General features: G+C 37.0%; 1 protein-coding gene across 2 annotated transcripts in view; it reads right to left on the bottom strand.

Annotated features, from left to right (window-relative positions):
• PIBF1 (progesterone immunomodulatory binding factor 1) overlaps nt 1-23,610 on the bottom strand; it is a 102,514-nt gene that overhangs the window by 4,672 nt on the left and 74,232 nt on the right. Inside the window, exons 14-16 of one of the 2 annotated variants that reach the window (XM_026044527.1) lie at nt 22,379-22,509; nt 15,594-15,678; nt 13,779-13,897 (exon numbers count right to left, since the gene is read on the bottom strand). In XM_026044527.1, the coding sequence (XP_025900312.1) occupies nt 13,868-13,897; nt 15,594-15,678; nt 22,379-22,509 (246 nt within the window). In that variant the 3' untranslated portion in view covers nt 13,779-13,867. Of the gene's footprint in view, nt 1-13,778; nt 13,898-15,593; nt 15,679-22,378; nt 22,510-23,610 lie in introns of those variants that run through there. The other variant, XM_026044526.1, reaches the window with a different exon arrangement.

Raw genomic sequence — 23,610 nt, 5'->3', positions numbered from 1 at the left:
GCGGAGACGCACAGAAGATAACAGGTTGGCTAGTCGACAGAAGACAACAGGTCGACAGAAAAAGTTTAGGATAAAAATCCGAGGCTGGCACCCCAACAGTACTTACAGAGGGAGAATGCACCCAGGCAAACCAGCACTAGGCATGAACCATCCTTATCAGATGTTCCAAAAGCCTTGCCATAGAAAGCTGACAAATTTTGCCGTGGATCCTGAACCGCCCTGCCTCCCAATACAAATGGCAAGGCCTGAAGTGTGTGTGGTTACGCACATGAACATGGCGCCGAAAGCCTGAGGCGAATCCCTCCCGCCTAAGGCGCCATCCCTCCCGCCTAAGGCGCCATCCCTCCCGCATAAGGCGCCATTACGCACGTGAACGTGGCGCCGAAAGCCTGAGGCGAATCCCTCCCGCCTAAGGCGCCATATGGCGCCTTAGGCGGGAGGGATTCGCCTCAGGCTTTCGGCGCCACGTTCATGTGCACCGCACACTTCCACAGGAGGCAGGTGTCCCACATGGCCGCACGGGCAGTGCTCGTTAACCCCTCTGTTAACCACTGTTAGCCACCACCGGCACCGGTGCCACCCTCGGTGCCCAGGGGACAGACGCGCCGCTCGGGGCAGGGCAGATACCTGCGGCCACGCGCCCAGGCTTGGGGGCTGTCGTCATCGACTGAGGACAATGAAAGASACACAGTCGCAGGTGGAAAACAGTAGTATGTACTGCCTTGTAAACGGTCTCAGAAAAAGGGAGACGCGCCTGCRTGTGCAGGGGGGTGGGATTAATGACCTCTGGAGGTCCCTTCCAACCTTAAGCATTCTATSATTGTGTGAAAACACTGCTTACATCCACTTATGCCTGTACTATGATATCCAGCAACACTTAACTAAAAAGAGCTAAAGGATTTTTGTGTGCCAAAATACAAATAGTTCTTTTTATTTTTTTTTAAGAAAAAAGAAAAGATATATTTAGGATAAGCAAAGGATTAGGCACCRATATTTTCCGTGGTTTTCTTTAATTAAAATGTTTTCTACTTGGGGATTTTTCTTTCTAATTCTATCTCCGTAATCTCTTTGGTGGAATGCTCTCAGTGGGATGGTTGTGGAAACCTCGCTGCTTGCAAAAACTCTACAACATATCAAAAACACAGGGCTTTGTAACAGGCCTAAAGGAAAAGAACCAAAAATGTGTGACATATTTTTAAAATGTGAGGTAAAAAAAGCAAAATAGTTGAATTCTGCAAGGTAACATTTCCATATTTGAGATCTGAGTAAATAATGATGTTTGATCTTGAAGCAAATAAATATAAGTCATACTTTATTAAAATTGTTTTTATCTGTTTATTACGGATAATTGAAATGGTACCTAGAAGAACAGAGACTGAAGAGAAGTTTGGGAATAGTAAGGATAAATTGTAATTCCTTCAACTAAATTAACTATCTATGTAATTAGAGGATAGAGAGGAACAAATGTGTAAGTGGCAGCATTATAAGTTATAAATGTATTTAGATTTATGCATTCTATAAAAGGATATCAACTTGTTTTTCACTTGATACAACTTTAAACATACATGTAGCAATTTTTTTTACATTTTCCTGACTCATTATTGCAAACTTTCAAAATTAGTTTAATATTAAATGGGATCATCAAAAAAAAAATCTACATAATCCCAAAAAATACAAAAGAATTGCCCAATAAAGAAAGTGATTGAGATATAAAAGGGAATGCTGTCTTATCAAGTAAATAATTGATGAAGAATATGGAAACTTTGCCTACATTAGGCACAATGGGTATTTATCAAGAATGCCTTCTCACTTATTTTCAGTGGATTGTGAACAACAAAGGAACATTTTTCTTCTTACTGTCTCTGTCACAGAACCATAATCAAAAGAAGCATCTCTGTGCACTCAGCTTGCAAAGGAACTTAATATTATTTGTACGTGTGTGTATAATTAAAATAAATAAGCATGTAATACGGATTTATATAAGCAGTTAAAATGATGTATATTTAGATATCACACTCTGGAAGCAGATGCAAAATGATGTTAAGAAAAAGCAACTGACATACAGAAATCAATCACATAAATGTAATATCTCATGATCTTATGGCAGGAGTGTCCTATACCTTCAATCATTTTCCAACCAGATATCTTAGAAAAAGAAATTGCTTAGGATAAACTGAACAGTTGAAAATGTTCAGTTAAGAGGAAATATTTACCTTTCTGTTTGAAAGATAATTCTTTCTCGTGGTAATTTTGCTGTCTTTTCATAGGACTAATATCATCACAAGGGCAGTCAATGGATGTCCAGGACTTCATTTTTCAGACAGCAAAGCATGTGGTTAGCACACTCAGACATACAGACTTTAAAAAAGAAGTGACCCTACAAAAGGCACAAACAATTGACTGAACCTTTGCTGTGTCAAATGCTATTTTGCTTTTAGTTCTACAAATACAGTTTATCACTACAAACTTCACATTGGTTTAGGACTCTCTTTTTAGGCAGAGAAAAGCTGATCAAAAAATGTCTTAGAAAATTGATATGATTCTGGCAAAACCACTGAACTTTGTTAACTGACAAGTGCTCCAAAGAAGCAAACAGCATAAAGACCTAGTAAAGGAATGGAAACACAAAATAGGTGCCAAGTGATGGGATCTTTAAACAAGAGAACCAATTTGACTGACTTAAAAAAAAAAATTCCCAAAAAACAGAAAAGGAGTTATGACAGTAGAAATTTGTTGTCCTTAGAAACGCTAATCAGAACTTAAAACTCTCCACACTTGCGGGCAAAGCACAAAGACGGTGGTGGTTTCAGATGTCCTCTGCCCTCCCAAATGCGCCAGTTTTGTTTACCATTTAAGAGTAAAGCCTATATGTCAAGGAACAACTTTTGGAAAGCTAGCTCGTATTCTTTGCTTAAACTGCCATATGGTCCCTATGTGGTTAAAATGATAACCCCAAATAAAAATATCCCTCCAGTCTGGAGAAACCTGAGAGATTCTAGCACTGTCTTTGGGACGAGGAGGAGCTGGAGGGTAGAGTCCCCTTGAGTGGCAGGGGCCACACAAGAAGGGTCCCAGGAGGGATTTTGTAGACAGCAGCTTGAATAGGTGACTGGGCTCGGCCTAAAGCAGGTCTGACCTCAGCAGTCTGGTGACCACTCTGGTTACACTAACTTCTATAATAATGATGATGATGATGATAATAATAATAGCAAATGTAAATGGGGAAAGACAACTGTACTCAGAGTAAAAACATGGTAGGCCTATGCAGTCTAAATATTCTGCAATTTAGGCAGTTGCAGTTTTCAAACAACAGGTTGACGCAGGGAAAAGTAGAGATCAAAAAAGAGATCAGAACTACGTGAAGGAATCTTGATCTGCAAAACCCAAGACAAAATAACGTTTAAGAATGCTATATATTTGCTAGTGCTTCATAAGGAGTGTCCTTCACGATTCATTTCTCAGCTTCTCAAGATTTGAAAGCTCTTGTCCACTACCCAAATGTTCCTTGGAGGACTCAAAAAAGGGCCATTTTGTACTTGTTACGTGCCCACCTGGAAAGGAAGGGATCTAAATGGGGAAGTGGGTGCGACGGCGCCGCTCCGGCACAACTGGCTCCTCAGCTCCCTGCCTCGCTGCTCAGCAGGGCCCAGCTTGATGGATTTATAACCTGCTGATAGGGAAATCACGAAGGACAGTGTTCTCCATGAAAACTCTGTATTTTCTTACTTGAATCTGTCCTCAATTCCTATTGTGATATTCTATGCGAGTAAGGGGGTGTTAAAAATAAACTCATATCACTTAACAGCTGATATTAAAATGGATAGGGATCCCTTTGAGAATTTGGCTGCAATTCAGCTTTGGAGCATGTGACCAAGCACTTGGGTCGACTTCACCACACTGAACTTTAACCATCTTCAGTAATACTATTTAAACATAAGCTAACTAGCTTGTCCAGCTCCTCACTACAGCTACTGTTGAGAAATTCATAGGTTACAGTTCATTTGGCAGATTTTTGAGGTAATGAGGATAAGTCACACCCTTCATAGGTCTATATTTATTTTACAAGTACAAAGCCCTGGATGACTTTCAGATGTGAAAATCTACAGTGTAGACTTTTAAAATCAGGCGAGGTCTTCTGCTTTGTCGTTCGACTTGTCAAGTGGTATCTCAGAACATCTTTATGCTGGTAATATATTTTAATACCACAAAAAATCACCAACTAAAATGGAGGTAGAAAAACTGAGCCTCTTTCACAGATTTTTGGCACAGAACATCAAGTCACTGACATATTTCAGAAGAAAACAGATGAGTGAATTGAAATATAACCTGGCCCCACCCTTCAACATCTGCTGTGCCTTGCATATAGCACTTTGTGAAGAAAAGGTTTAAGTATAGTACTCCAGCTTTCAAGTGCACTTAGAGAAAAGACACATGTATGGATCATTTTTCAGGAATGAGACTCTCTGAAGTACTACCGAGAGTATCTGCTCTTAAGAGGCACTGATGATTCACACAGGGAACTGTTTTAGAACTGTTCTTCATAGGCTTTATTTCCACCAGAGCGCTAGAGAAGGCCTCTGGCCTAATAAAAAGGATTATTTGTCTCCATGTTTTGGCTGGAGGTACTAAAAAGACCAACACTCACCATGAGCACATAGTCGCCTACACTAGACATAAATATTAATGATGACAGAGTGTGAAAGAGGAAAAAGATGTAGCAGAGAGCAGAATGAGGCAAATGGCAGGTCAGTCCAGTCCAGTACTAATGACTGCAGATGGGTAGGGTGCAGCGGCATCGATGCTAATTCAGCTTCAACAGGGGAGCTCTCTGGGTTCATGTCTCTTACAATGTACACAAGGAAAGATCTCAAATTATAATTGAACATCCACCCATGCAATTTAGAAATCCTTCCAAAAAAGTCATGGTTTAATCCCTCTATTTGATGTAGTTGCATCCTCAGCTGCAGCTGCGCTGTAAATATCGGAAGTCAGCAACAATTCTGGTGTGAGATTTGAACCCCATCTTAGTCATCTTAGGCACAGTGACATACATTGAAAACCTGGAAACTCAAAAAAAAAAAACCAATATGAAATGTCCTGATCAAACTAATGAATCTGGTAACTGGTAAATGGAAAGATGCCAGACCATATGCAGGATGTTGACAGCTTCCTGCGCAACACAGAGATTTCAGGAGTTCCCTCTATCCCAATACACATGAAACCTTAAAGCAAAATGATAAATCTATGACTATATAGATCTACAAATGACTTCCAGTTTTAGAAGTAAATGCATGAGAACTGTAGCAACAATAAAACAGGCTGGTCTTTGGAGAGAACAGCTTTTACCTTTGGGATGTATAAAAATCTCTGCCTACTTCAACTACGAGTTGCAAGTTGTTTGCAATAGTTAAATCTTTCTAAACTCATAGGAAAAACAGAGGAAAAAATCTGTCTCACAACTTAAAATTTGTGTGATAAATTTTTACACAGAATCACTAATGGCTGAGATTGGAAGGGTCCTCTAGCGATTATTTTGTCCAACCTCCAGGGATCATTTACTCCAATCCCCTTGCTCCAGCAGGGACATTTAGAGCATGGGGCACAGGGAGGCATCCAGAGTTGCAATCTCTTCACATCCCCAACACATTTATCTTCCAATTAATTTATCATCTCTTTAAGTAAAGATATAGATTATTTGACTGTCACTTGACTGTCACTATTACTAAAGTTCAGAAATATATTTGCAATTGTAAGTAGGACTAATTCTCATTCTTTTTTTAAATTCGAGCTATTTCACATATTAAGTTAAATAATGAATATGATTTCTAATAAGTTTTACTTAAAAGAGAAGCTGAAAGTATTAATGTCAAGACACCTTATTAACATAAATTATTACATAGAAGTCCTTGTCTTTTTGAGCAGGATAACACAATTTTTACACAAGTTTTACACGACTACATAACTAGCAAAATATTATTTTAAGATTCATAGACAGCAGAAGAAAAATGAACAAAATCAAGCATTACATATGCAGAAAATCCTACTGAGAATAATTTATTGCTTAAAAATCTATAATTTCAACTGACCCTCTCTATCACTTAAAATACACATGCCAGTCCCTTAATAAATGAATTTTATTTTGCCTACAAAGATTTCTATTTTTAAGACAGCAAGAACATATTCACATTGTATTAACTGACATTACTAACCCTTGGTTTATTTTCATTGTTTTTAAGAAAGCAAATAAATAACAAACTGCTAGTAGAAAGTACACTTAGGACACAGCCATTTAGTATGTATCACTGCAACTGGAAAGATAATTCTCTAAAGAATATATATAAAAACTGGTAAAATATTCTGAAAGGCAGAATTCCAAGAAAAAAAAATGACCTCACTGTTAAAATCCTTCTTCTTCCTGAATTCAGTACCATTTGGAATTTTAAGTTTAATTAAAGCTTGACATTAACAGAATAGATAACAAAAATGAGAAATACCGCTTAGAAGCATATTTTTCCTTGTAAAATATGAGCTAGAAACTTCTCTACACTCATTTAGCAATGTAAATGTCACTTTGTTTCTCTGAGCTTTAAGCTGAGAATAGCCCCAGGGCTTACTTGTGATGCAGAAATGTCCCTGTAATCTACTTAGAAAACATGCAGAACATTAATAGAAACTAGAATCTGGGAACATAAACGTAGCATAAGAAAAATGATAATTACTCTGGCTTAACATTTAAAAAGAGAGCTAAGCATTGTACATCAGCATTTTTTTTAATATAAAACAAGTTGCAGCACATAGACGAGCAGGAAGTCATTCACTTTGGAAACACAAATAATTTTGACATTATCATGTACAATCTTTCAAACAGAAAGAGGGGACAGAAGCAGAACTAGAGACTGTTCAAAGGCACCTGTTACTGATCACTTATTTTCAGCCACATCTTCCCAGCCCCTTCCAATACCCCCTTTTTTTCCCCCGCATCTAACAAAGCAGTTTACTCATTTTATCCACTAAGCCAGCATCCCTCATTAAATACGTTCTGTCCTCCCCCCTGTTTCCTCCCAAAGCCTTTCATGAGCCTCTGAACTTCCCTCTGCCTCTGATTTTGCAGACGGCAGCTGCTGCTGCTCTCAAAGTTCCTAAAACCAATACACTGGCTTTCTGACCTAAGTTATTTCTAGTCAATCTTCTTCAGCGTAATTTAATTACAGCTTAGGATAGTACTAGCCACACTTTAAAGTATGACTAATAACAAAATACTGAAAAGTCATCTGGAATCCTCAAGGTCGTTCCCTGCGTTGGAACGAGCCTGTGGGCGCAGGAAGTTCAGCAGCAGAGGACGTGCATTAGGGAGAATACACAGGTAAGACAGACAAACGTGAATATTACAGCACTGGTCAAAGAGAGGTGAAGCACAGGCACTTCAGGAGACTTTGCATCTCCCCAAAAGAATAAAAATATCCCATGCTTTCATTATTGGCTGGATAAATGGATGATAATTGAGAAGTAATGGGGTTTTCTACGGGATCGTGGTGTGTGATGCCTACATACAAGCACACRGACTCCCAGATTCTTCATCTCAGAAGACTGAGAATCAGAGAAGCATCACAAAAGAGAAGATGTCTCTGTATTCTGAAATTATTAATATTTCTGAAAAAAAAGTCACTGAATTGCAAATGCTTCGAATAATTCATATGGCAACACTTAAGGCTTAAGCACTCAAAATTTATAGATATCCTCTGCATTATAGGAACTTAGAGGAAGCTGGTTATAGGAACTTTTGGAGAGGTCTTAGAGCCACCAGCTACGCATATAAATAGATGCTAAAAAGATTTTATTTTCAGGCTTTTTACCTCTGAAAATGTAAAGAAAGAGGAACGGCTATGGCTAAGAGACACGTGAGATTCATGGATTAATTCAATATCAATATTCACACACTCTGTACAGAGTTTTGAGCAAATAACCATGCCTTTCAATAGCTGCTTCTATAAAACAGGGCTAATAATACTTTTCTGCACTATCCTGTAATATTTCTGAGGTGTATAGCTACAGTTAGAAAGTTAAGAAAGTCAGATAAATATTYGGTTATTAGAAGGGATTATTTTGATGTATTGTTAAGAAACAGTAAAAATGTGGAAAGAGATATATGGAAGGAAAAGAAAAGGATGATCTTCACTCATAAACGGTGAGTTATACATCCAATTTAGAAAGCTCCTAACCCACTAATTAGAATATAAATTCAACATAATAACCTAAGCAACRTAACTACCTAAGCAACCAGAATTTTAATACTAACTTAGGCAGACTATCCTCAACAAAGAGAAGTAAACAGCAACTTTGTATACTTCAATATGATTCAAAAACAATGAGGGCTTTCAATGGCTAAGCTAAATACATTTTAATTTATCCTAATTTAAAATTCATACCAATTCAGGCACATATATTAAGASAGATTTAGTCCTCACTTCTATTAGAGTGACCCAACAACACACTGACATAAGCTGAACYTTCCTGAGAGCAGCCAAAGCCCATGTGTTTCCACCTGTTTACCTGAATGTTACCAAATCATTCAGTTTATTCCAACCACTGCTCCCAGTTCACTACTCCTTCTCAGAGCAGGCAGCCAGGCTGGATTTCTGGTCGCTACCTCCACTTGAAGCATCACTGTGTCACGAGTGCAGGTGACTGGTTTAGCAATCAGGCACAGCTGCTAATTGGCCCCAAGTGCCCAGATCTGGACAGGAGATGAAATCTCAGCCAATTTTCTTATCTTTTTGCCAATGTATAACATTCATGGGCTGATAAATAATYGTATCTGTATAAGCAACTGTGTTACAGGAATGTACTGAATATTATAAACAACCTTCATTTCTACTGTTCATGTCACAAATGTTATCCTTTCATTCCTTAATACAATAGTTTCACAGTTAGTTTTAATTTTACAGACTAAAAACTAGGGTGCTGCCAGACTTAACGAGACTGCAGTTTCAGGAAGCATTTCTAGAAAAAGAAACAAGTAGCTTAAACTAAGATTAAAACCCTCCTATTTAAGCAAACTGAAACTGTTCGTAATGCTTAGTAGATGACCTATTTAATAACCTTCTGTTGGTATCTTTTACATTAGTCTCACCTTTGTTTCTTTTCATGCTTTCTATTTATATGTCAAAAATATAAATAAAATTCTCATTTGTTAAACTTGCTCTTTTTTTTAAAGAAATGATAGATTAGCAACTCCACATCACAGCAGTTTGTTCACTTCAGATTGATTTCAGGAAGATTTAGAAATCAATTTCTCTACTTCGCATTTAGAATTAGAAATGTTAAATTATTAAGTTTCGATTTTACACATTATTGCTTTACTCTACAATGATACATCTGCATCTTAAATATTTGAAGAAATAGAACAATACCATACATCAAAGCACAGCAAATCTACAGCCTCTTATACGTAAYCTCAGAAAATGATTGCTAAAGCTTCTTGCCAAACATCTGAGTGCTGACAGACTGTTCTTCCAAGTTTTTATCAGAAGTTTGGAAGCCAATGGATAAAGCTTAAATTTGCACTTCTGATGTTCCAAAACATTAACAACAGTACCAAGCACTGAAGCCAATGGAAATGCCAAGATCACAACTCATGGTAAATATTTCTTCTACTCAAAGCCTGAGTGTTAGCAAAAAGAAAAAACAAAACAAAACAAAAACAAACTCAAGCAGATAAAGAGAATTACGGATCAAGAGCTACAGCAAAGAAAGATCTAGGGATTCATCTCAGCTAACTTTAGCATTTGACAGATGATAACGTTTTGAAGGATGGCACAGAGGCCTAGTGTGTTCTGCAAGTCTGGACGCAAAATCTATTTCCCCCTTACTTGGTAATATTGACATATAAATATTTTTACTTGCTCTTTTGCTTGCTGCATCCTTTCTAAAGATGATTTAAGCTGCTACTCTAACATATGTCAATTCCTCACTTTTTTTTCCCTATTTCGGCTTTGTCAGATTTCTGTTTTGTTATCTCAATGGTCTTGGTGCAGGCTAAGAGAAATGCCAGAGCTGGTGCCCAAGCRGGGAGAGAAGAATCCAGTAAGAAAGAAGTGAGGCCTTGTTAGTTATTGGGTCCAACTCAGCTGTATTGTGTAATTTCATCCTGATTTATTCTCTGAAAAATATTCTTTCCTCTCATGCCTCTCTGATTATACGGAGGGCAACGCAGGTCCTCATTTACARGTATAAGGTGAAGAGACAGAGGGAGAGGAATCAAGACCACAATCTTTGTGCGGTTTGGTCACCTACAGTGGGACAGTCAAAAGTGTGACTGAATTAAAAAGAAATCATAAACTCCAAATAATAATACAAAAAAACTCTYGGGTTTGAAATATTATTTTAAAATCAGCTCTCTTTACTAGAAGGGTATTAAGAAGAGACCCACTGATCTAACAAGGAATATTTTAAGCCTTGGATGGATCTGGAAAAGCTAAGAAAAACACTACTGGATATCTTGATGATCTATGTAAAATTTCTCAGGCTCTTCAACTGTCTTAAAAATTTGAGTGTGTGAATAATGGTACCTTCTACCTTGCACTGAGGGCTATGTAAAGCAGCATAGCCCAACACGTCCTGGTAGCTCAAAGAGGGAAGCAGCAAGGGAAGGAAGGATAAAACCYGCCTGGCACGGGCTCTTCCTCAACATCACAACCTCTGCATGACTCTGGGACCTGCAGTAGGGGACCTGAACCCACTCTCAACAGCACAACTGGTCCATTCAAAGAAGAAAGTAACTTTTATATCAGCAGCAGATACTCAATGATATAAATGAGAAGATAAGATTAAAAAGTTTTCAACATTCATTTATTCACCAGGACAAAAAGGAAAGAGAAGGCCATTAAAAAATAAGAATTGGGTCCAAATTTCAAGAAAAGATTCTTATCTCTCATATGAACTGACCCCATATTTTATGGAATATATAGGCAAGTGACTGCTTTTCACTTTAATTTTCTACAGTAAAATATAATCATCACTGAATTAGCTTAGTTCTGTCCACATTATTTAAAATAATGAACTATTTCATTACAGGAAATAATACCTAGTGCCATTTTTTTCTTTAATAAAAGAGCTCACATAGAAGCCCTGTATGAATTCTTCTATAGTCTGGAACTTAAGATATTTAACTTTTCTCTCCCAAATTTAAAATAGGTGAAAAGGAAAGTAAGATTAAGCACACATGTATTTCTTTATACAAACAAATATACCTAAATGCTATAATTAACTCCAAACCAAGCATTATAAATCCAGCTGATATCATATGGAGATAAAACTGAAAATGAAAACCCTCAAACCCTAACATTTCATTAAAAAAAGTTAATATAATSTGAGACCACACAGGTTGAAATATCTTAAATCAAAACCATATAGTTATTGCAACTGTCATTTAAGGCAACAGAAGGTTGTTTGGGCATTTTGCTTGTAATTTTAAAACACTTACAAGTCAATTTATCATAACTATGAATATCACAGAATATCCTGGGTTTAGATATTCTATGAATTCAAATGTTCTTGCAAACTCAAGGGAAATAAGATAATTCCTAACAAGAAATAATGATATACCATGAGGGATAACTAAACAAAAATAGGACTGGTAGTTATTACATTACATGATAGCATGCACAAAACATTTAAAACCATAATGAGTATTTTTATCAGATTTTGCAATTCAGTAGTTAGAGACTGCAGACTTAAAATGTGTACCCTGTCTAAGAAAGTTTTAATTAAATCAAGATTAGATATATATTTTTTTAAGTAACAGCATGGATACTAAATGTGAAATTGTGATGTTTGTGCATATTTGTATAATGGTTAGGTGGTAAAGAAACCTACATGAAGACTAACTCACTAATTCATTATAAACTAAGCTGTCGTATCATGTAAAAAGATYTCAACACGTGAGACATTTATGTGCCTTTCAGGGAATTTTTAAAAAGTAAGACTGCTGTAAGAGGCCTGCATTAAAGTGAAAAAACAAAAGGCGGCATTAGGAATCATCAGAAGTGAGGAAAGAGAAACACAAAACCAAATTAAAGAGAATACGACTTGTTATTTTCACATATTTTCCTAAAAATGACCTTTATTTATTTCTCTGCTTCTTAGTCTTTTCCATAGGACTAGCATTTCACAGCTTTCTTTCCCCAAACATGCAACTTCTAATGATACTTTTCAGTAACKATCTTTTCCTAAATATATGGCTTGCAAAACTTTTGTTATGACTAGCAAGGACTATTTTTAACACCTATACAAAGAAATTAGACAAAACTGTAGGCATTTTGGAAATATYTGCTCATTTTTTGGACATCAAGGGCAAGAGCAAAGTTCTTCACAAAGCCTTTTTCAGGATCAAGCATTTGCTTTCTTTCTCACAAGGCTTACACCATTCAGACTTGCTTGCACTGCTGGCTGCAATTTAAAAGTTTTAAGTTGTGAAATGACATGAAGCAGAAAAAGCTGCATATCAGGAATAGTTTATATAGGTAGCCATTTAGGGATGAAGGCTATTTGGAGGTAAGGATGTTGAACAGTTCTAGAGTAGCAATTTTGTTGTTTTATTACAAAGCATTGCTAAGATCTTCCCTTATTTTCCTTCCTTATTTCTCTGTTTATCACTTCATACTGACTTTAATCAGCTGCAGTGCACACTGGCTGATGGAGCAATCCTAGAACTAGGCACCCAAGCCAGAGCTGCTTGGGAGYGGACTGTCTGGAGAGAAGTGGTAGAAACAAAAACAAATAAATCAACAAAAACAAAAAAGAAAGAAATTAATTTGAAATTAGCCCTGTAGCCCAGCTGCCTGCAATACTGAAAATTCAGAAAATTGCATAATACATAAGCACACGACTACATCATTAGTCTTCTCATTTCTTATTATACACATAATAATCAATTACCCGAAAAATGCTGTATTTTTTTCTATAATACTAACAAAAGCATTTTGTGTATAAAACTTAAATTTCCTTGACTTCATAATAATTCTTCACTTTTCTTGACTTACTCCACTGCAAGGAAAAGAAAAAAGAGTCCTAGGTTGGAACCATGTGAAAGCTGCACAGGAATAAGAACACTCAGTTACCTGCTTACCAATACCAGGTAACTAATGTCGTGCCAAAGAGTGATCAGAGTTATGCATCTTTTCTCCTTTTTGTAGTTGTCAAAAAAATAGSGGAAAAAATGCACAAGCGTTTAAGTCTGCAACCATTCCTTACTTAAAAGAAGAAAGCTGTTTTTCATTTTCATTTTTTAAGAAAATATTCCCTCATAACAGCAACTAAAACAAAGCATTTTTTGTGTATCTGCACTGGTTGAAAAGTTTTCCAAGAGGTGAAGAGATTAGGAAGTGAATCCTACCTGTTACCTCACATATATTCTCCAACAGCACACACAGTTTCACAGCTGTATCAAAGTTATCAAATCCAGTTAAGAAAGGACTTGGAATTATAATTGAACATCTTTAAAAATAACTGAGTCGAGAAAATTACTGTTTTATAATAACAAGAGGAAATGATATTTTTGCTATAAAAATTATATTTTGATCTTTACTGAGTGATTCAGCTARGATGCAAGTCATCTGATCTTCAGGATCTTCAAATACAAAAGTACACTGGACTTTTTTTCTAATTATTTATTGATTGCAGGTTTAGGAAAACATAAATGAAATCTTGGACTTCTATTTTTTTCCCCCATAAAGGAATTTCATAACATTGTAATTAAAAAAGCTGGKTTTTTTATTAAAAATAGTTTGTGTTAAGGTAAATTATTCCTCCTAAGGGGTGGATTCAGACATCAGAAGTAACAGGTAGCAAACGATCACTTCTGCTGTACCTAAAGATGATCCTGCCAGGTCAATGACACCTGCAGGGTATGAGAGAGAAGCAAGTTCAATTACACTCTGTTCTGCAATTAGACTATTTTAATCTCGATGCATGGAACTTTTCACGAGCAGTACAATAAATTCAGAGTGCTAAATGCAAAAACTATTCCAGGAGGAAATTGCATCAGACGGCCACCCAGGGTGATTCAGCACGGAGAGTAAATAAGCTAAGAACTTGTGTTCTCTTTTTTGTTTTTTACTTTTATTTCAGTCRATCCTCTCCTACTTGAGGTCTGCACTTGGAGAACAGAACAAGTATAGTTTTCGCTCAGGTTGAAGCTCACAGGCTCAGCTGTCAGTGAGATCATTTTGGTTTGGTTTCTATAGAAAATGGTTCTGTAACGAGGTAGCACAAACAAAACTGGTTTGGACCATTTCATGATAATATTGGTGAACTGAGAAGAGAATTTGGGGGAACAGCAAGGAAAGGAGATGAGGGAGAACAGTTTTGGAGGTGTGAGTGAGGGSACGTGGATAGTCAGCTGCATGGACAGTCAGGTTTCTACAGAAATAACAGCATTACAAAGGGTGATAACTCAAATACGGAAAGAATAATTTAAGTGACTTGCAAATCCCTTGGGACGAATCTCCCCATCTCTGCTCTTCCTAGACTAGAAACTGAAAGGGTGTTTTCACAGAACTATTCATATAATGACATGATCTTCTTTTTCCAGAGAGGTCCCATCAGATCCCATCACAGTGCACACACAGCCAGRGCTGTTTTTCATCACATTCATCATTTCAGAAACACTGGCACCATATTTTCTCTGCAAGTCCTTGACAAATTACTCAGCAGCTCTGAGAGATCATTTAAAATTTTTTTTTTTCTAAATATCCTGAATATTTTGTAGCATCAACAAACTTTTGTATCACTAGTCACCCCTTTTCAGATCATTTTATCTGTGGGACTGCTTTGGCGAATTTCATTTACTTCTATCCTTTATTCAGACTTTTAACTCGCACAAGAATCTTCTCTTGAATCCCATGACAGTTTAGTCTCTTACGATTGCTGGAGAGGGATCTTGACAAAAGCCCTTGGGAATTCCCATAAAGTTAACTTACAGTAAGACTCCACATACTCCCCACTTTCAGACCAGAGAACGCTCTGCRGAAGCACCCTGACTCCCTGCCTGGATGAAACTCAGATATATCCATATGCATCCCTTGCCAGGACGCAACCTGGGCGCCTGCCATCCTGTCTGCTCTCCCCCAGGCCCACCCTGGAGGTGAGGGAAGCTCTGGTGCATGTGCTGCAGGGGAACTGTGTGACGCCGTGTCCAGCCTTCTGGCCCCAGTGACGGRGCAGCCGTGGCAGGCACTGGGCACATCGTGGCACGTGCAGGCCTGGCAGMCCATAAGCATCTCTGTGTGTCAGTACGTTACCTTTCCCTTGCTGAAACCTGACTTACAGACTGCGAGGCGTATCTGTTATATGCATAAGATAAGAAAGGACAGCGAGACCAGGGCCGCTGGCCAGAGTGAGACAGAGAGAAATCAGCAGCTCAGAGACAACTCAGAACCTCTTGGTACCTGACAGGCACTACCTATCACTTAGGCTTTGAAAAACAACAGCGACAAAAGCAAACAACAAGGCAAAGTTAACCACTTTCCCCATGATTTAACAGGGAGGAGGGAGAGAAAACATTAATGGCAGTAATGCTGAAACAGGAAGATTACCTCACGATGATTTAGAAGTTTCTCCAAATCTGCAGCCATTTGATTCTTGACACGCAGCAAAGCTGTCTTTTCTTTATTTAAAAGGCTGGTAGAAAGAGGATAGGCAATACAGTAATAGCAACAGATAATCTCCTTTAATCTTGTATTCTGGTTGAAACATGCATTTTCCAAAGCTAAATGCTGGCAACAATGAAAATCTGCTCAAGTAAATATAGCAAATGATCCTTCTATGTGTTCAAGCATTGGATTCTCTTTTCCATAAATGAGTCTGAATGCACACATACATACAAGATCTCACTTCAGTCAAACAAAAATGGCATTCAAAATCATTGTAAAACATTTTTTGTTTCTCCAAAGGATAACTTAAAAATATTCTTAGAACACTTTGTTACAATCTACTGGCTTCTTTGAGGTAAAATGGACTTATTTTATAAATAGAAGCAAGGCTTCCTATATTTACACTTCCATTTCAAAATGACTTTAATTCCTTTATTTTTAAAGAATCACTATGAGCAGCACACTTTTCCCTCTGCTTTAATATCACTGCCTACAGAAATGTTTAAATAACAAATWCAAGGAAAAACATACTCCAACTCTTTAAGCTCAGTAGTTTTTGCAGAAATTGTAAATCTTTTTAACCATTTATTATTCAATACAACAAGAGAACCCAGCATTCATATAATGCGTTCATATAGCCTATATATTATCTATTTCTTATAAGAGCTGCAAAGTTTATTTTTGGAGATCAATTTTATCCACCATTATAATGACTCAATTGAAAAAAAAAGTATAATACAAATAAACAAATTACCAAAAAGCAACTTGGCATGTGGACTGCAAATAGGCAGTACTGAATATAGGTCATGAGATTCAAAAGCTTATTAAAATACGAAACAATTACATATGTTGCAAACACAAGATTCTTTTCTTTAATATTCCCTGTATTTACTTCCCAGAAATGACTTCTTTTTTTTTTTTTAATTCTCTGTGTATCATCAGCTTATTTTAAAGAAGCAATGTCATTCTTTGCCCTGGGGATTTCCAGGTCTTTACAAGCTCTGTACTGTATATTATGGCTGACAATTCCTTCTAGGCATTCCTTAATTCTTAATTCTCAGGAAAATTTTATAGTTTGACCAAATTGCTTACGCTGCATTACTGAAAGTTATTTGAAAGGAAACTTGTAACATTTATGAAACACTACAGAGATCCTTTTTTTTTCAAGATTTTTATCATCTGTGCCACTTATAATCATAATGAAATTGTTGTGCTATTTTTTTCATGAGTTCATGCGTTGTAAACTACCGGTATTTCCATTTTTCTTGGCTTTTATGTACTTCCTAACAGCAGAAACTAATCGTTTTAGCACATGACTCACAAACTTATGACAGAAGCAATAACAGAAAGCTCCCGTATGCCTTAAATAGTGCACTTAAGCACATACACCAGTGCTTATCACTAAGCAGAAGTCAGCTTTCAAGGTTCAGTTTCATCTATGGAGCAGAACCTATCCCTGCTTCTTCTTCTTGTGAATCTATATGACAGAACTGACCCATGTACTGTTCTAATCTTATTTGTGCATAAAGACAAGAATTAGGTGATGCTAATATTGCTTATACTGAAGGAGAAGTAGCCCATCCTGCGCTCCAACATCTCTAGGACAGAAAATTACTGAAAAGTGGGGCAGCAACTTAATTTCCTAGTGCTTTGGTCTCCATGTAGAAGAAACCTGGATGTTGGGAGCTCGCGCAGTTTCGTCCCACCACGCTTGCAAGACCTAACCAGGGATGAATCCAGGGTCCAGGAATGCAGGACTTACTATGGAATACACTTGTCATATGCACACATTTTCCTCATGGCAATCACTGCTTCCTTTCGCATTGTTTTCTTTGGGATCTAAAGCCAAAGTTCTTGGATTTTAGAAGAAAGATACATGTAGGTGATTTGATTTTCTGCAAACTAGCATTTCCTAACCTCAGATTTTGAAGTCTTTTGAATTTGGGCAATTAAGCCATTTTTAAAAAAACTTTGGCCTGAATGTACTAGTTACTATTCTATTAAAAAGATTCTACTATTAGACATTCTAAATAATGTTTATGCTGAATACACTAAATAAATATAAATAAATGATTTTATGTACCACTCTTTATTATTGCTTGTTTAGCTTACCAAAAATATTCCTTTTTAAAAAAACTGCACTTTCCCAGATGATCTAAGTAGCAAGGATTGTGTCTTTCTGTTACTTTCACGTTAAATCATGAAGAATTTGAAAACTTAAGTCTGATCTTGGGGTATTTTCTGCATTTTGTGTTAACATCCAAACATTACTATCCAGAAAATCAAATCTAAAATGGTATATATGAAGGTTTTGTACATAAAACTGAATCTACAATGCAGGTAGATAATGTGAATGAATATTAAATGCACACAATTGTCCCRTCTCTGACAATTACAGATAATTGCACAGGCAGATAATTTTGAAAGTTTTAATTGTTTTTTTTTTAAACAGATGTAGTTAGAAAAAGAAGTAAATGGAAACTGTTCAGAAGAGAAAAGCGACTAGCATGAAAAATGAGTGATCTCTCACAGCGCAGCTGAATAGCCCCACATCAGATTTAAAATGTCATCTACAAACCTTGTGCTCCATGATTTCAATTGRAGTGCTTCAGCTGGCTTAAAAATTCTGGCCTGTGAAGTGTCCAAATTAAAAAGTGYAGCAGTTTTATAAGTTGAAACACAGCTCAGAAAAGACACGTTTGTAGAAAAAAAAAATCAAATGCATTTATATAAATTTTGTTTGGAGCATTTCCAAGTAAACTGCAATATCATTTGAATCAGATAAAGCATATTTCAAAAAAAGTAATATTCTCATAAAAATCTCTAGATCGCCAGAATTCTGCAATGGGAAAAAAACAGGTGAACTTGAGAATGTTTACATGGCAATTAAAGAACTCAAAATGTTTAGTAAGGAACATTTCAATATACAGCTTTTTAGTGAGCAAAATCCTTGCACTGCTTCTAGATCTACCACACAGCTAGGCTTTTGAGAAGTGCTTTCGGATAAACCAAACACTTTTAAAAAACCCAGCCAGTAGTACTAAGAAATTGGAGTAGCTATATTTAAAATAAATACCCTCTCTTTATGAATGAAGTCTTGTTTAATGTCTCCAGCTATTTATACACCTACATGTTTTTTAGAGAAAACTATCTACCAAGACTACAATTATTTCACTGCACACACAAGAAAGAAATTAATAGACACTTTTTTTCTCCCCTCTGCATGACATAATCACAAAGTATTTTTTTGTAATAAGTGCTAAATGCTGTGTTCTCATTTCTGGTTAAAGAACTGGATATTAGAGAGATTGCTTCATAAGAGGGCTAAGGTAGAAGGCATCCCCATACATGCAACTGTCCCTGTCTAGCACCACTCTTTTATCAACTTGAGTAGTGGTTGAACCAACATAAATGAAAGGTTCTTTAACAGTGAACAGAGTATGTTTTGAGATGTGGTCCACACATCTGACCCTGTAGATGTCCTATCATTCGAGGTCAGGGATTTTTCATCCCAAGCGTATGTCGAGATGGCTGGCTCCATGAACAAGCACATACACCAGATCTTCCCAGGGCCACCTCAGCCCTCTCCCCTGCCAAAAAGCCAGACTGGAGGAATTTAAAGAGCAGTGGGAAGCAGGGTGGATGGTGAACATGTGCATTACAACTAGAAGAGCTTATACCTCGGTAACCTCTCCCTTTATCTTAGAGGGAAAACACATGCAACTTCACACAGGCATCTAAACAGTAATGTCTTGTATCTGTAATAATCAGAGCTGGGTCTCTAGGTAGAAAAGCTGGCAGACATGACAACGATGCATCAACCTCAGCTACAACAGCTCCTGAGGGTCTTATAAAGATCCACAAAGCTGTGTTGACGACATCCAGAACATAAACATTCCCATCAAGGCCACCAAAATAGTTCCAGCTGTGTTAGGCTGTGCTACTTGCAGGCACTGATTCAGGCAAGTACCTGCTTATTCCTCTCCTCCCAATTTAATAGATATTGACACAGGTTATCCCTGAGAACCACTTGCATAGATCAGTTACTTCCCTACAAAAAGACAGACATGCATTGGTATAGTGGGAGAGTTGAAAGACAGCCTTAGCTAAGGAGGTACAAGGTTTACTGAGGACAACAGGTGAGTTTATCTGGTTAAAACTGCCTTTAAAGCTGACACCAGAAAGCAACTTAGGATGAACCAGCAGGACAACGACAAGAATCTCATTTCAAAAGGCTGGGCTTGAATCTCTCCCGCTCTTCTTGTGGAAATAGCTGTTGTCAGAAATGACACTTTCTTAGAGCGATGCAGCATGGAGAACCCTGAACACATTCCTTGCTGCATGTCATGGACACTACATTATAAACGATTATAAGCCAATTTGGAAAAAAACTGATGGATGTGTGACACAAGCACATCCTCAGTCCAATCCTGGTAGTCCCTCCAAATTGAAGTTGAGGAAGAGCTGGTAAAGAACCCTGGTAGTGACACCATGGATATGACTTAATGACTATGTAAGGAATTCCTGACCTAGTAATGGAGAAACAGAGCTGCAATGCGATAAAAGGTGAGGCAATCAGTTCTGATACTACAACATGTCTAGTGCAAACAGCACTTAAAGTGATTAAGTTATCACATTAAGTGATACATCACTACCTCCATCTCTGACAGGACGAAATAACTGGGATTGAACGGTGGCACAAGGGTGGACTTAACCATCTTATCTATGTCTTAGGAAGGGTGGCCAGTCCAAGTGCCAAATTCCCATAGCTGGGATGAAGGGATTGCACAGAGAGGCACCACGGCTAGAACAAGGGAGAGGAGTTCTGTGACCACTCTGAAGCTGTGATGGCTGAATTTATTGCTAACCAAATACTGAACAGAATAGGCAGCGTGGTTGGGGCTGATTTCCGCTGGTGCTTGAGAAGCAAGTACAATAAAAGTGCACCCTTGTTAGCAGCAGTGGGTAGGATGGCAGCAAGAATTATCTCCAGTGTTTGTTCTCAGTTGGTGTGAGCCAAAACCCTAAATTTTGAGCTGGTGTCAAAAGACCAGCCAGGCTCAATGGCTCTGTGAGTCTCCAGCACTTTTGATGGGCAGAATGGGAAAGGACACAACATGAAGGACGCTTTTGCACCACAGATTCTGCACGCAAAACACACAGGAAGGAAAAGCATGACCAACCACAGGTGGGTGTGAGGATAAAATGGGAGATCTAGTCTTGAATGTCAGGGCACAGGAATAACACTGCATTACTTACCTATATTTTGGTTTTCAAAAATGAGATTTTAAAAGATTTGTAAGCAAAAGATCCCTAACTACTATTTTAAAAGTCAACTTGAGAACATGACTTTTAACATTATTATTCTTATATGAGCTGTTTTTTGCCAAATTGTTTTCTAGACATAAATGAATGCATATATTGTACATAAAATTTATTCGCGTTTTGTACAATTGTATAACAGTTTACAGATATTAACTGTTGCCTCAGCTCTAAGATAAGGAGAACACAGGCTACATAGGCCCTGTTTAGTGTTTTCACTGTTACTTTTCTAAATGCATCAATATTAGCTACAAAAATTTAAGGCTATCTTTGAGAAGCTTTAATTCTCTRAACTCATTCTCTCAAAAATATTGAATATATGAACCTAGAAAATGCTGTTTAACAAGCTAAGAAAGACTGACAGGAACACTGGTCTTAATCTTTTGATCCAGCAGAGCTTTACTTGGCATTTATTTGGTGGGGATAAACTTTAATTTACTTAATCTGATCCACTGGCCAGTTTGGGGCTAGCTGGGAGCTAGACTGGTTCACGACATAATCTGAAATCACCTAAAAGATATTTTAATTTAAATCTAGCATCAGTAGTTTCCAAATTGCTACTCCTATAGTAAAAGACTGCTACAATGTGCTCCTTCCCAATTAGAATAACTTTGATGCCAAATATACTTTTGGGAAAGCACAGGAACAACATAATCAACTCTATACCAGACAATGTTTTCCTCTGAGCTGTAGGGACRCTCAGCTACCCAGGATGTCTTTTTAAGTCTAGGGTTATGAAGATCAAAATYAGGGACTACCTGGTGGTAAGGAAGTCTACTTGCCCTAGTAGAGTACTGCTGGTATGCATCTCCTAAATCAGGTTATCTACCTGTTAAAACACATTTCTTTTTTTTCTGAACTGGTGCACTGGAACACAGCTATCCTCCTTTTTGGCAAATATGGGACAGATTATTTTACAACAGTTTATTGAGAACCAGAGGGCAAACACAGTTTATAAAGCTCTGTGATGGTGGGAAGTGACCAGAAGTTTCTAGCAGCTGGACCTAGGTGAAGTCTGGTACTACTTACCAACACATCACCCATTGCTAGTGCACTGCTCTGTTATTTTTCTCTGGTTTTCTTTACTTTCTTTACTTTTAATTTTGTACATCTCATATGCATCATTCTCTCTTTTCATGCACTTTAATTTTCTCCACTTCTTGRTAACTCTTTGCAACTTCAAATTTACCTTTAAAAATTTGACTCTCATTACTGATGTTCTAGGTCTAATCACTCTTTCATGACACTGTGAGGAAAATATCAGATGCTGAAGTTCCTGCATAAAGACTTAGTCATTGATACAGTGTCTAAGTCTTTTATGATCATTTGGATATTGTTCACAAATGATAAACATAAAAATTATTTCACTTACAGTTTAAAATAAAAAGCATAGTGATTTTTATTACCTGACATCTTTTTCAAGTTGTGCAATATGTTCTTTCTGTAGATGTATCTGAGAATCTCTCTGTTGCACTGTTTCAATCAGGTATTTGTATGGCTGTTGCACTTGATTCAACAAAGAATTCGCTCTGTCAAGCTGACAAAAAATGCAGTGTTACTGTTATACATTTTATAATTTACAAAACACAGAGACTCGTTATAATAATATACAAATAATCTTGTTACCTCACAAAAAATACAATAAACTAGTACTATTCAGTACTAGTTACTATCCCCTTACTTTTCTGCTCTGTGCTAAATTTTCACTGAAGTTTAGTACTGATCTCTGTACTCCACTGAATCTGAATTTTCAAGAGTTTTAAGGTAACAGCCAGCTTCTATTAATGAGCAAATGGGTAGTGAGAAGGCTGCTCTCTTTGTTACCCTTGATTAAAAGTGACATTTTTAAGTATTATACTCTTCCAATAATCTTTTTTTTTTTAGTTCTGAAACTGAACCTAACTAAACACACAATAGTAATGGAGGAAAAAAACTCTCTGATTTAATCAGTTACTATATAGAAACTAAAAAAATCCAACAGCATGTTTGCCACACTTGCATAAAGAAACTTTTATACCTACATATTTTGCATTCCTACATTTCTATATAACCATTATCAATAGGATTAAAATTCAAAGCCATATATTAAGGATATGGCTTGCATCTTGAGCAACAGCAAGTTTATTCTCTAAACATGTGTGGAGTGAAGACCAAAGTTAATATTCAGTAGTTTCAGTAGCTGAAGTACATAGAAGTCAAGAATACCAACTATATTGTTTAAAATAAATTTAAATCTTTTAATGATTAGATAAAGACAGGTATAGTGGCTTGCTAGTTCGCCTTAATGACTTATTAAAACCACAGTACACTCCATCTTAGATTTTAGAAGTGGCAAAAAGAGAAAATAACCATGTACTTCTTGGAATCAATAAAAATTCATAAATATTATTTAAATATATTAATTCATAAAATACCTATTCTAATCTAGAGAATTCCAGATTCACTGTGAGATGATAAGAAGGGGAAATCATTTTCTTAAAGAGACTTATTAACTTCAATTAACTTCAATAAATCCATACGAAATTAAGCTGTTTTCGGAGAACAGAAGTTATCAGGAAGATTTTTTGGGAGAGCCAGGATAAATATTGCCTTTACTATGCGTGAAACACACAAGTCCTTTTGAGAAGTRGAATACTAA

This window comes from Nothoprocta perdicaria, unplaced genomic scaffold (assembly GCF_003342845.1).
Source record: "Nothoprocta perdicaria isolate Ctin4 unplaced genomic scaffold, notPer1 scaffold_37, whole genome shotgun sequence".
Classification (NCBI taxonomy): Eukaryota; Metazoa; Chordata; class Aves; order Tinamiformes; family Tinamidae; genus Nothoprocta; species Nothoprocta perdicaria.
Note: the sequence above shows the minus strand (reverse complement) of the source record. Positions and strands in the feature narration are given on the sequence as shown.